Source organism: Centroberyx affinis, unplaced genomic scaffold (assembly GCF_046629955.1).
Source record: "Centroberyx affinis isolate AG114_WGS23_722 - 3 ecotype Tasmania unplaced genomic scaffold, CSIRO-AGI_Caff_v1 ptg001898l_1, whole genome shotgun sequence".
NCBI classification, from domain to species: domain Eukaryota; kingdom Metazoa; phylum Chordata; class Actinopteri; order Beryciformes; family Berycidae; genus Centroberyx; species Centroberyx affinis.
In genome coordinates, this window is record NW_027280264.1 from 167,344 (window position 1) to 182,189 (window position 14,846).

A 14,846-nucleotide genomic window follows, 5' to 3' on the forward strand; every position below is an offset into this window, starting at 1 on the left:
GGATCCTGGCTATAAACAGACAGAAACAGGCTACCAAAGAAGGGCAGCCTTGTCAGCACTACGGTTCAACCAATGTGGATTTTTCAAGACCGACACTCAATATCAATACTGATATTTTTGGATTGAAGCTCTCGTTAGCCAATATTTTACACCAACATTATTCAAGATCTTTGAATTTGCCAAAACAAAAAATATTCAGTGTTTCCTGCAGAATTGTATTACTTTTTATTTATTTTATTTCTATATGCAGCCAACGCCACCAATCTGCTACTCCAAGCAGTTTAAAACCAATGGCAAGAATTATTAACAGATCTATCAGTCACACTGTTGTGTTTGACAGGAAAGCAGCGGGTTTACAATCCAACACCTTACAGATGATGATGATGTTCAGTGTGCAGTCACAGAAACAGGCTGCTGGACTGCTCACGTGTATTTACTACGGAGCCCAGGAGTGGCCATTGGGAGAGAAAAAAAGTTATATTGAGTCCACGATTTACCGTAACATGCGCACGAGATACAAATCGTTCCCTCGAGTTTGTTAAACTGTGCAGTTTAGGAAAAAATGCAACTTAAAAGGAACCTTTTAGGTATTGCAGATAGGCCTAGTAAGGATTTGGTATGCTAATATCCATTGTCTGTTTACACTGAATAGGCAAATCCCACAAATATTGCAACATATTGAGCCACTTAACCTTCAGGCCATGTAAACACAATCAGGTGCTGCAACACACCCAGGACAGGCCACATTTAAACATAATCACCAATATGTGCACTGACTCTTTATAGACCATATCACTGTTTCTAGGGCATGTTTTGGCAATTTGTGCACGTAAAGAGGAAATCGAGGGTACGAAAAAAGAAAACGAGAGCTCGAATTGCATATCGTGCGCATGTTACAGTAAATCGTGACCACAACATAAATTATTTTTCTCCCGATGGCCACTCCCGGGCTCCGTACTTTACCAATCTGCAGGATCTGATGTAAACCTGCCTTGTGCTGTTAAGGGTGAGCGCATGTAGAGACCAGGCATGGATGTTAGAAGAAAAGGGGGGAGCGGGTATGTCATCAGGTTTATCAAGTGAGTTCCTCCCATCATAAAACTCCAGAAGGGTCCACAGAAATTTCTGGCATCCAGCACCCCCCCCCCTCCTCCCCCCCCCCCCCCCGACACACACACACACACACACACCCATCAGATCTATATTCACCATCAGTCTCCTGACACTGAATCTACACTGAGGCTGCAGGAATGTGAAGCGGATAAAAGGTGTCAGGAAAGAATGATGAGGAAGAGAGAGGGGGGAAACTGGAAGAGAAAAGGAAAGTTTTCAGGAGGAAGGAAAAGGGAAAATCAACTCACATGAGCCTCAGCACAGGCCAGTTTCTACTAGAAACTCAGAAAGATATAGAAAGAATTTGCTGATATTGATCTCTTATTAAATATCAGCCAGTGTCGTCAGGTTCCTTCGTCCCTTCTGTAAATCAGCCTACTTCTTCATTTAAAGGCAGTAAAATTCCCCAGAGTTTCTCTACCGTTGAATAGGTGTGGTGGGTCACTCTGCCTTATAGAGACACTAAAAAACACTAAAATATGACACTAAAATAATCAGTCTGGGTTTCAGTGGAGAGTTTTAGTGTCCCATGATGCTCTGAATGCTGTTTCAGAGGCTTTTCCACCCTGAGGAATCCCTCAGCAGGATCCCTGACCTACAAATGAAGCTGCTTGGAAAACATTTTTTTTTTTTTTTTTCATCAATATCGTGTTGCTCTAACCTAATTTATCACAAAGCCTTATCTGGGACGAATGAGACTCCTGAATGTGGTTCACAAACCGACGAGGTGTAACCACATCAGCGATACGTCATCACACTACTGACACACTTTCACAGGGTTTTCCCCAGAGAGAAAAGGGGAAAGAAGAGGCTCTCCGGACACATCAGTGTTTTGTGAATTATCAGTACTAAAAAAAGGACCGCAGTGACCAACCTGACAAACTGTATGATACTTGAGCTTTTCCAGAAACTACTGTCTGATTGTGGCATTTCATCGAATATTTCGCTTACGTAACACACTTGCGCAATTAGGCTTAAGCGTGTCGTGGCATCCTTTTAAGACAGTGGTTCTCAACGTGGGGTCCGGGGACCACCAGGGGTCCTTGAGGGGGTCCTAGGGGGTCCCCACGCAAATTGATGAATTGTTAAACTTCAGCATTATTTCATTTACAAGAAGTTAATACAATTAGAGAATGTAGAAGAATTACTGTTTTGGTGTTAGTTAGGGTTAGGGTTATCTCTGTTATCGTAGGGTTTCTCTGTTATCTCTCTGCCTACAGTACAGACAGTCATGGGATTCTGGACAAAATCATATCCAACAATAAACATATTCTTAGATTTGGGTATCAAATCCTTGATATGAAAAAGGTAGAGAATCACTGCTTTAAGACTCTAATCTGTGATACCTTGGCTGGTATTCGCACCAAAGTCCAAATTCTGGTATCCTAACAATACCAAGCAAGTTAATCTTTGTTTAATAATTCTGAATAATTGTCCGCAGATAGTAAAGAAACAAGTACAGCTGCATGGTGGGCAAAAAAAAAATCATTTTGTGGTATTTCTTGCTGAATATTTAGGTTGTGATATGAATTGTGATACATGTAGGCATATGATTGTTTTACATAATTAATTTTTCAGTGCCAAAATGTTTAGAAAAAGTGAAAAATGAGATGCAAAATGAGAACAACTCACAAATTTCCAACCTCACCCTCAACAACAACAGGCTGAGGAGACGGATGAAGCTCAACCGTACAGAAACTGAACTGTATTTGCAATTTTTCTTCACTTAGAAATAAAAGAGCATCTATATCTTGCATAAGAAATCTCCCATGTGACTCTGGACAGTGTGTGGTCTGTATAAACAGCCACCTGGCACAGGAACAGACTAAAACAAACACATATGGACTAAAGTAAACCCCTGAGTCCCAGCCAAACTCCCCCCCAAGGCCATACAGTGTTTTGGGAGCGTGTTCGTAGGTGTGTGCCAGATTATGATGTTCACCCACAGAAAACACACCTGATGTGATCACTATCCCCCAGCTGTTGAGGAAAAAAAAAAAAAAAAACCCCTTAGAAAGCCCCTCAGAGCGATGTTCTAATTCTAGTGCTGGGGAAACTCCCACCGGAGAGAGAAACCGGCCCCCAAACAGTCAACAGCTAAACAAAGCTGACAATAGTGTGCGTCCATTACAACCCCGCAGCACAAGCCAGCCACTTCCCCCCCGCTAACAATGAGCGCTGAAAGTCGGTGAGATCATCTGGACTTGGAGCGAGAAGGGAAAGGGGAGGCGGAGGGGGGGGGGGGATCTGTAACTGAAAGTTCAGATGACTTTCACATGGTCTAAATCAGGGGTTCTCAACCTTTTTTGGCTCAGGACTCCTTAAAACGAAGCCATGTCTGCTCATGAGACCCGTCACAAAGCATGCAGGTTCAACCAAAGAATGATTTTCCCTTTCCAGGCTGATTCATTTGGTTCATTATCAGAGAAGGCTGGAAAATAGTCAGTATTTCACAAGAAAAAAAGGCAAAAATTTAAGAAAAAACAGACATGATAAGAACTTTGTACAGTAGAAATATGATTTTTTCCTTACATGTAAATCATCTCACGACCCCCTAAAATTATCTCATGACCCTCTGGGGGGACTGGACCCCCAGGTTGAGAACCACTGGTCTAAGTATTGAGGCAGGGAGGCCTCGGCAGGTAGAAAGACCGTCCAATCGCTGAAAAGTTATACAGTCCGATCCCAGCAGCAGCTTGTTTGTCCTGTTGAACTGTCCTTGAGCAAGGCACTGAACGGCTAATAGCTAATGACTTAGCTACTGATTACTGATTATTCAAACGGCCATTCAAGCAGCCATTTTGAACTCTCAGGGTGAGAAACTACCCAGAAGATTTGCATAAATATATAAAAGTAGCATTACTTTAACACATAAGCAAAGAGACCTAGCAATCTCGGGAACAACGACCACAACAACTGCTTGAATTTCGCAGGGAAGTCAGTTAGCTAGCTTACTAGTTAGTAAGCTACTAACGGAATTGTATCCAATTCCGGACACTCGATTACTCGCATAATTTCCGGTGTTTACCGGCATTTTTATACAGAGTTCCCAACTGAAAGCTAAGTCACGTAAATTCATACACATTTCAGAAGCTAGGTATCAAATTTCATAAATATCTATACACATTTAAGCATATAAAACACTAAGTTACAAACTTAGTCACGAACAAGAAGCCGGAAGCCTTAAATCCCACTTTGGGCGACAGTTACTTCATGTAGAGAATCAGTATTGGCTGATAAATGTAAAAATAAGAGCTTTGAGTACATAACCATATCCAGGAGCGACTGGAAGAAAATCAATTACAAGTTAAGGTAAAAGCGATATTAAACTTTAAAAAAGACAGATGGAGGATTGTTAATTCATGAGAAATTTCAGCGAAAACAGTACAGGATGAAATATATTGGTATTTGAATTTGATTTTTTGGTCATATGCTGTCCGGAATTGGATACTCTGATGCTAGCTACCTAGACTAGACTCTGGTAGCTAGTGATAGTGAGCCAAATACAGTAAAATGTGAACCAATCACCCTCTGGATACTTGAGATGTTGTTTCTAATATGTTTTTCAGTGGAGAACCTGTGAAATGATAAATGTGTGTATAGAGTAGAACAGAGCAGAGCTGGAATCGGTCTTCCAGGTAGTTTCCCCACCCTGAGTGTTCAAAATGGCCGCCGTGTCAATAAGGTCAATAGGGCTTTTTAAATGTCTAGTTTGGATTCTGCAGAACAAACTTTCTCTCCTCCTTGTTCTCATCCTCCCTCTCTCCCCCTCTGCATCTGGACCATTTTAAATGATTTGGGAACTTGTGTCCCTCCACGCAGGAGGTTTCTGTCCCTGTTAGTTAGTTAGTTACCTTGTGTGTCTGTCTGTTAGCAGGATATCTCAAAAACTTCTAAACAGATTTCCATGACATTTGGTGGACAGCTCGGCCTTGGCCCAAGGAACAACTGATTAGATTTAGCCGGTGATTCAGATCTGGGATTTCTGCCATTAGACCGTTATTGTTTTTTAGACAGAACAATTACACTGACAGAGATAGTGACTTCATATCGAATCCAAAGGGTCTGTCTGCAGGGTCAAGAAATCAATTTCACTTAAAATTTAAGGGACATTACTTAGCCTCGTGTCTCAAGTCATCTTTGTGTCTATTTTTCCTGAGTCACTCCTGTTATTATGCAACGTAGCCTCTTGCATATGTTTGTGTTTTAGAGCTGAAAGGTTCTGTTTTTTATTTTTAACAGCAAGTTGAAGCGTTCAGATTGCCTTCTAGTTATTTATGTCAGTGATTCTCAACCTTTTTCATATCAAGGACCCCTAGTTTAGTTCACATTAGGGCCACGGACCCCTTTCTGATGGGATTTTGTCTCTCTGACCCAAATTTGAGAATATTTTTACTGTTAGATATGATTTTGTCCAGAACTCCATGACAATTTATTGTAGGTAGAGAGATAACAGTGAAACTATGATCAAAACAGTCATTCTTCTACATTCTCTAACTTCTTGTAAATGAAATGCTGGAGTTTAACAATTCATCAATTTGCTGGGGACCCCCTGGAACTCCCTCAAGGACCCCTGGTGGTCCCTGGACCCCACGTTGAGAACCACTGATTTATGTATTTTGTTGTTCACGTTGTTCTCTGCCTTTTGGAGTCTTGGTGTCGTTTGGTTTCTGCCGTCCAGTTCACCAGTGTCTCTGTTTCTCATCATCTGTTTTTCCTCTTTTTCAAGACATTTTTATCAGCCCCTTGAGGTTTCTTTGTCTAACCCATATAGTTTGTATTTCTTCTGTGTTTATTCCGTTTTCTATCATTGAGATCTGCATGAAAACCAAATGTCCAGACTTCACCCGAGGCTAAAAGCCGTCTTGTTCTTGCTCTGCCTGAATCTGGGTCACAGAGCTTTCTGACAGGTAAAACACGCCTGCAGCCAAACTGGCTTTGTCAGCCATTATCAATCACTAATATCCATGTATGGAGTATCACTGTAAAAATAAACCTCTTATCTTTCATTTGAGTCTGTAGGAGCGCCTGCCTGAAACTAATCAGTTATTTTAAAACTACATTTGATTCTATCTTGACAACTATCAAATAATGACTCATGTAATGTCAGACACTGGTTTGAGGCGTTGACATATATTTGATCAGTTTTCCTTTTCACCGTTTACAATAAGTATTTGGACAAATTCACATTTAATCCCAAAACTTGGAAACTCTCAGCTGTGCCCAGTAGCAGTTAAGAGCCACATAATCCTGCTGGCCTCAGATCAAATCCTCCAGAAACTCCTTCTCTCCTGCGTCTCTCCTGCTCCGTCTCCCTCTCATCCTTCTGTCGGTCTCAGTAAAGAAAAATACGAAGGAAGACGTCTGCCCACTCTCTTTTTTAATAAAACAAGAATTTGGCCAAGGCCTTGTTTTCGTAGTTGACTTTTAAGATCCATGACCCAGTCTGAGGTTGGAGTCAGGGCAGGAAACTTTTCTGCTGACTTTTTTTGTTCACTGGCTACAGAGGAAGATAAATCCCAATTAAAAAGTTCACCCAATGGTTTCAGTCTTATACCAGCAAACTGGGTTTTTAGAATAGAGCGGGATCCAAATGATGGTTGGTTAGCTGCCGCAAAGGAAGTGATGCGTTTTACGTTTCCAGTTTGTTCTGAATAAACAGCAGAAGAAGAAGAACTGGGTAGTTAGCATGAGCAGTGATAGCCACCATGGCTGAACAGACAAAGAAAAGAGAAACTCAAACTGCATCAACAGAAAATCCAAGCTCCGCCCACACGCTGTTTGATTGACAGGTGATCTGTGGGAAGAGCAGTGCAGAAACACCACAGTGATGAGGCTGAGCAACAAAGACGAAATAAAAAATAAATGCCAGTTTTTCGCATTGAGTTTGACCTAGCTTCTAAAAAATAAAATAAAAAAAATTAACAGCCAATATAACTGCGATACTTTTTCATAGAAATATGATTAAAATTCTATGCTAATTTGTGCTATTTAAGCTAGTTAACCGTCCAGACAGCGGACAAACAGAAGTTTAGTTCTACTGCTTTGTGTAGCAGCTCAACAGGCAGCCAATCAGGAGCCTGTTTGATATAGAGCCATTGTTTTGCTTATATCTGATTGGCTACAACCAGAGAGAGCGTACGGTGGCCAGCAGGGACAAAGTTTGACAACAGACAAACACCAAAGACTGTATGTAACAGAGGCGTTCAAATGTTGTCGTCTCTAAAGGTTAGAGCTCAGTGTGGCAGTGACCCTAATGGATTTATCCACGTAAGACAAATTTTACTGCCATTTGATACTTGTTGGGTATCAATTTCACATCCTGGGTGACGTTCTCTATCATCCAAAGAAAGCAAGAAAGAAAGAAAGAAAGAAAGAAAGAAAGAAAGAAAGAAAGGACGGCACGGATCAGTGCCACACAGCATCATTTTTATAGCGGTGATATAACACAGCAGTTACTCGATCTCTTGGCAAGCTCCGCCCACACTGTTTGATTGACAGGTGATCTGTGGGAAGTGCAGTGCAGAAACACCACAGTGAGGCTGAGGGACAAAGATGGAGACTAAATAAAAATATAAAACCCAAGAAACTCAAGGATTACCACTTTAAAGAATCAGTAAGTGTAACCAATACACTCACAAAAATCCCACACTGGGTATTAAACATTCTGCTATTTAATACAACAGACCGCAACTTCATGATCAAGGTCAAGCTGGCGTCTCGGTGCAAAACCAGAGATCCAACAAACACCGGCCCGCTTTCTTATTTTGACTCCAGACCCGGGCAGGATGGGAATTTATCACCAGCCACCAGCCAGACACTGGCACATTTGGGATGTGGCTGGTGAATTATGGGACTTTCCAAGTTTCCAGAAACATTTTTAAGGCGATCAGCCCCCGGTTTGACGTTCCTATTCTACTCTAAAAAATCGAATTGGTGGGTGAAATCATGAAAGTAGCTGAATTTTGGGACTTTCCAGCCACTGTAGTCCGGTGTCCTGCCTTCTACCGTGAATTAGCTTCGAGCGTAACGGCATTAAAGAGTGAAATATGACTGGACTGGGGCATCATGGTGGCACAGTGGGGTTAGTTCCCTGTCTCGTACCAAAATAGCTTCTATAAGAACACGACAACATGTAAAATTCAGAAGTATTGTTTAACAGAAGGTATAAACATTTATGATAGATTATTTCTCCTCCTGCTGCCCTGGTACAAAATCAAATCCACTCCCACACATGTATGTGGGCCTGCATTGGCACTCAAACACACAAACACACACACACACACACACACATCTATAACACACACAAGTTCTAGAAATGATTTCTTGCACTTTGTGATGCTCTATCTCTTGTTTTTATGATCTTTGTTTTTATCTGTTTTTGTTTCCCTTGTTTTCTGTAAAACAGATTTGCTGCTCCTATCTGATTTCTCCGGATGACTATTCACATTTATTGTAGGATTTAATTCATATCTGATACTATTACGCACTGACAGTGCTGTTGTGAAGACACGTGCACAGAGTAACAATAACAAAAGACGTCACATCTGCGTATCTTTCCAACAGATTTTGGTTACGTTATCTGTGTTCCAGTTTTGACTGAACTGAGGCATTGGCTTACTTTCCATTGTGTGTTGTTGTCCTCCAAGCTAACGCTGCCAAAACTATGACAATGTCTCCAGCCAATGACGTAAGATTTAGTTATTGTCATGGCAATGTTGACAAACTCCGATTGGAGCGTTCAAACACAAGTCGCATAAGGTGTCACGCCTCAAGATCTGATTTTATAGCTCATATCCATGTGGTTCAGAGGGGAACTGTAAAATTGCGATCGTTCACACTGATTAGACATCAGATCTGAATCACATGAGAGGGGAAATAATCGGACTTTGGACACTTTCAGCTGCAGAGAGACAATCTTGCTTGTCAAAAGCGCTCTATAAATAAACTGGACTTGATTTAATATGTGCTGTAGAGTTGCCTTGTCTAAGACTAATACTGTTTGTAGGGTTAATCAGAGCAGACGCACAGAGAGTGAGTGCGGACTAAGCGGGGCAACAACCGGTGATTTAAGGGAACTCTCTGAATTAAGTATTTTTCCAGGCGTCGGGCCTTCGCATTCCAACCGCTGTCTGTTTCTCTCATTCTGTCTCGGTGAACTCCGGCAGCCCTCTCTCTCTCTCTCTCTATCTGTCTCTCCCTCTCTCTCTCTATGTCTCTCTCACTCTCCGTCTCTCCCCCTCTCTCTCTCCTTGGCTACCCGGCTCTCGTCTCCATTCGAATGAGCTGCGGCAACAAAAGCCTCTCTGTGCCGAGTCGGCCGGTCCGGCTCCAGTTTCTCACCGCGCGGCTCGGCCAAGCTTCCGCCTGCGCTGCTCAGGATAAAGATCCACAACACAATGCCCTTCTTAAGTAAGAGCACATCACCGCTCACCTCCACGCACACCGGCTGCGTTCACACCGCAGCGCAGAGTGGCCCAGTTCTGACTTCACACACGACTCAGATCTGAGGTTTTCTAATCAGCGTGAACAACACAAAGCTGCATGGAGTCACATTTTTTCAATTCCCCTCTGGACCACATGGATATGTGCTGCAAAATCAGATCCAGAGGCATGAGACTTACATGCGACTTGTATTTGAACGTTCAGTTCAAGTTGTCAGCATTGCCATGACAGTAAAAAGAAAACTTACATAATTCACCCGAAATAGTAGGATAGTGGGAGTAGAACTTGTCAGAATATTGCCAGCTTGGCTGAGCAGCGTTAACATGGAGGACAACAAGACACAGCTATGGAAAGAAAGACAAATAGCAACTTGACGGCTCAATTCAATCAAAACTCAAAAGGAAAATACCATAAAATGTGTTGGAAACAAGCAGGAGAAGTGTAGCTACTAGTGATGAGACAATCTGCTTATCTCATGATATGATTCATGATATGTGGTTCATGATTCAACACAACCACGATACGATGTAAGAAGTAAAAGTTCAATGACAACAAAGTCTGACTGTGCAGAATTCTGCTTATTTCTGAGACACAAATCTTTCTAGCGATGCCATTGGCTGCTAGAATGTAAACAACAGTTTAAAAATGTCGTTACAAAGTGACAATAATATAATGTGGATGGAGAGCTTGTGAAACTGTGATGGTCAAGCGTCTCATTAGTGATTACTACAGCAGAATAACATGGAGCTGATATCGCGATTCATTTTTCTGACCCACGACACGTATCGTCACATTTTTGTATTGTGATAAATTAAATTTCGATATATCATCACATCTCTGATGTGATGGGACGTTTTTTGGTATTGTTGCTCTGTACACGCGTGTCTTTTCCACATCAGTGGGAGGGCTAGGGCCGAACGATTTTGAAAAAATATCTAATTGCGATTATTTTGACTGATATTGCAATTGCGATATGATTTGCGATACTAGAGGGAATGATAACTTTTACATCATTATTATTATTTTCATTGAAAAACATATTAAAATGATTATGGTGTGATTTTTGCGGGGATCTGTACCAAACAAAGATGTTTTCTTAAGTCTGTAGAATATGATGTGTAGGCCAGGACATCTCTGCAGCACCACAATATTTAATTTAAAATGGTATTTTGACACATTTCACCTTTAACAAATATTGCGCCTCCTGCCATTTGAAAATTGCAGTAGGCCATATTGCGAATTCAATAAAATTTTGATTAATTGTTCAGCCCTACATCACTGTCACTTCGTATTGGTAATGGAATATGGGTCACATCCCAGAATAGATATCAGAACAGTCATCCAAAACCAATCAGATATGAGCAGCAGTTCAGCCTGTGGTGTGAACGGAGCCACGGAGACAACAGCAGCTCTGTTGCAGCTCCGGTCCTCAGCGCTCCTCACCGCTCTGGCAGTCCGGTGGGTTCAGCAGGACACATTCTTTATGTTTTCTGCTTGGAGCGCATTACAAAATGATTTGAAAGTGAATGAGCTGCTCTCTCTTGGTGAGTTTAAACTGCTTATGAAGCCTCTTGAGGTGAGCTCAACAAAGCAGCAGGCTGGGATCTAGAGACTTGGCTGATCCTGCTGGTCTGCTACTGGACTGTCACCTTCAGAGCCCGCTTATAGTGAATTTTGTAGGCTGCTTTGTTGTGTGTTGGTTGGCTGCAGCTTTAATGTCTGTCTCAATACTGTTTGGAATCAACAGAAGAAGAAGAACTGGGTAGTTAGCATGAGCAGCGATAGCCGCCATGGCTGAACAGACAAAGAAAAGAGAAGCTCAAACTGCATCAACAGAAAACCCAAGCTCCGCCCACACTGTTTGATTGACAGGTGATCTGTGGGAAAAGCACCACAGTGATGAGGATGAGCAACAAAGACGAAATAAAAGATAAATGCCAGTTTTTCACATTGAGTTTGACCTAGCTTCTAAAAAATAAAATAAAAAACATTATCTGCCAAAATAACTGCGATACTTTTTCATAGAAATATGATTAAAATTCTATGCTATTTTGTGCTATTTAAGCTAGTTAACGGTCCAGACAGCAGACAAACAGAAGTTTAGTTCTACTGCTTTGTGTAGCAGCGCAACAGGCAGCCAATCAGGAGCCTGTTTGATATAGAACCATTGTTTTGCTTATATCTGATTGGCTACAACCAGAGAGAGCGTACGGTGGCCAGCAGGGACAAAGTTTGACAACAGACAAACACCAAAGACTGTACGTAACAGAGGCGTTCAAATGTTGTCGTCTCTAAAGGTTAGAGCTCAGTGTGGCAGTGACCCTAATGGATTTATCCACGTATGACAAATTTTACTGCCATTTGATACTTGTTGGGTATCAATTTCACATCCTGGGTGACGTTCTCTATCATCCAAAGAAAGAAAGAATGAAAGAAAGGAAGAAAGAAAGAAAAAGAAAGGACGGCCACACATCATCATTTTTATAGCGGTGATATAACACAGCAGTTACTCGATCTCTTGGCAAACTCCTGTTTCATAGCCATACGATCCTCTCGGCTATATGATATATATAGGCTAAGTGTTGCTGTGGGAGCCGGAGGGATCAACAAATGACCCCCCCCCCCCCCCCCCCATCAGCAGCATTGCCAGGCCTAGTGACTCGGCATACTGTAACACAACCAAAGCATCATGTAACGTTCACCTCAGCTTTTACGCCAGCAGGGAAAGAAAGGCGGCGATTGTGGAGGAAACCCCTCGCCTCTGAAGGAGAGGGATTAAGCATTAGGTAATTGTGTTAGAGGAGAGGATTAGATTAGAGTAGAGAGAGACGGAGGTAGAGAGAGAGAGAGGGAGGTGTAGGGGGGGGAGAGAAGAGACCAGCGCTGCCCTTCAAGCTCAGAAACATACAGGCTTTAATAATCTGCTTGTGATATCCATCCGCACGGGTTTGATTACATTAGGAACGTCGACAAAAAAACCAACAGAAAGAAGGTCGGTGTTCCTGCTGGAGTGGACCCGGCCCGGCCCGGCCCAGCCCGGCCCGGCCCAGCCCGGCCCTGGCTATCTCCGTGTGCTATCAGTTACACTTCCGTCCTCGTCTGATCCCAGGCTTTATATAAGACCATTACATATGATTACTCATCCCTGTTGCTCTAGCCGGTCGAATGTACGAGATGTAAGGAGCGTGTTGTGTGGAGAATCCTTCACTCAAACCATGACCGGGTCCTTACAGACGAATATAAAAAGGATCTTTTAGAGTTGATGTAGCAGTAAATAAGAAGTTGGGTATAAAAATTGGCATAAAATGACCTCAAGTGGGTGATGACGACAAGGCAAACAGGCACCAATATGAACAAAAATCCACTATACTATCAGAAATGCATCGGTTTATACTTTTTCCCATAAAAGACCCCACCTTCATATACCTTACATCAGTTAAATACTATTTATGTATGTATACTATTCATTTACATGATACAGATCTATGCCAGCCTAAAAGAAAAAAAGTGAACTGAGTCTAGGTGGGTTTACCCTCCACTACATCTGTTGACCATATCCAGCAACAATATCTATAAATATAATGTAGAAGCTATTTAAAACTCTGGGTCCCTAAACACAATGCTAAACATAACTGTAATAAACTGAACAGACCAGCTATTCTCAGACATTTTCCTGTCACAGACTGATATGGGTAAGGTTTTGTCTCAATAACCTCAATATGGGAGGATTTCTGTTGTTGTAACTTCAGTATTGAACTGAATAAGCATCTGTACTGTAGGTGGGGTGATGAGAGTGAAACCTGAGTCATCCTAATACATTTTTCCTCACTTCTAGAGAGTGAAATAACAGTCAAATTCTGTTTCTTAGATGTCTATATCTAGTTTTTTTTACATACTACTTACACCTATACATATTAGTGCTTTACTGCCATATAACGAGACCTATTACATCGACTTCTCTGGTGCATATTTTGGATATTTACAGCTGATTATGCAATGCTTAAGTATATAATAATGTATTAACAGCTTGGTCTAAAGGTGGGCAATACATGACCAAAAGGATTCTGGGATATGAGAGATAAACACTCAGTTAGTACTTCTAATTTTTATGTAACAGTTAATTTACTGTATTTTTGTGTCGTTTTATAGGAACAAACCACCAAGTTAAATCCCTTGTATGTGGAACCTTTCTTAGCCAATAAAAGTGATTCTTATTATAAATCTGTAATTCATCATTTTGGTGGGGGCCCCTTGGAAACCAGCCCCCTCCAAGGACCCCCGGATCCAGCCTGTACGCCCCTGCCTCACCTCTCTTACAGACTGTTTACAACGCGCGCGGCTCGGTAATCACAACACAACCCCATCAGTGGACCGGGATAACCGTCGCCTCGCATCACCCGCCTCCACTTCACCCTTTATCGGATCAGCCGCCCGCCCGTCCCCCCCGGCCTCCTCCTCCTCCTCCTCCTCCTCCTCACCTCCAGCAGCGGCAGGTCGGGGTCCAGATGGGTGAAGCTGTGCAGGACCACCGGGCTGTGGTCCTCCGCAGCTCCAGCCTCACCCCGTCCCAATGTTCCGCACCCTCCACGAAGCGTCGAACATCTCATCCAGCGGTCCCGGCTTGAGGCTGTGCGCCTCGGATTGCGTCCCCGAAGAATAGACCATGGGTGCCGGGGCCCGGTGTTCAGTCACAGCGCCGGACAGACATTTTGTTCGGTTGTTTCTGGAGACTAAACTAAACGCACTGTCACAGGTTGAGTGGGTTACTGAAGCGGCTCTGGTGTGTCATCCCTCCTCTCTCTGCTGGAGAACCATGACTCAGATTGGGGTTTTTTTTTTTTTTTACGCTCCGCCTCCGGGACTGTGCTGCATTCAAGTGCTGTAGGAAATATCGGAATCGCACGTTGTCGTGGAAGGTAAACGAAACATCTAGCTGGCTCTCTCTGGCCAGTCTCCTCTATTTACCAGGTGTGTGTATGGATTTATGATATGCCCTGTTTTTTTACAATTGCTCTGATGTTGATGTTGACATTATATTATATATATTATATTCAGCTTGTGGGTTATATACTTTTTTTGCTCTATCTCTCCATTGCTGTGGTATTGTTTCATTTAATATTACCACCTTTTTAGATTAACATGGTGGTATACCAATACATGGGAGCATTATCTAGTGTGCGGACTCTATTTTTCCGTTAAACGAAACATCTAACCTCGGTTTACCAAGCTTTTTGTTTGCGGAATAGTTGACCCACCTGTATTAGACCCACATCAATTTAAATTACATA

General features: G+C 42.3%; 1 protein-coding gene across 1 annotated transcript in view; it reads right to left on the reverse strand.

The window, feature by feature from the left end:
* The window catches only part of LOC139653221 (ral guanine nucleotide dissociation stimulator-like), a 44,590-nt gene extending 30,367 nt beyond the window's left edge, over window positions 1-14,223 (reverse strand). The window contains 4 exon segments of the mRNA XM_071530199.1: window positions 13,333-13,358; window positions 14,037-14,107; window positions 14,110-14,130; window positions 14,133-14,223. Of these exon segments, the coding sequence (XP_071386300.1) occupies window positions 13,333-13,358; window positions 14,037-14,107; window positions 14,110-14,130; window positions 14,133-14,223 (209 nt within the window).
* Window positions 14,224-14,846: the final 623 nt, after the last annotated feature.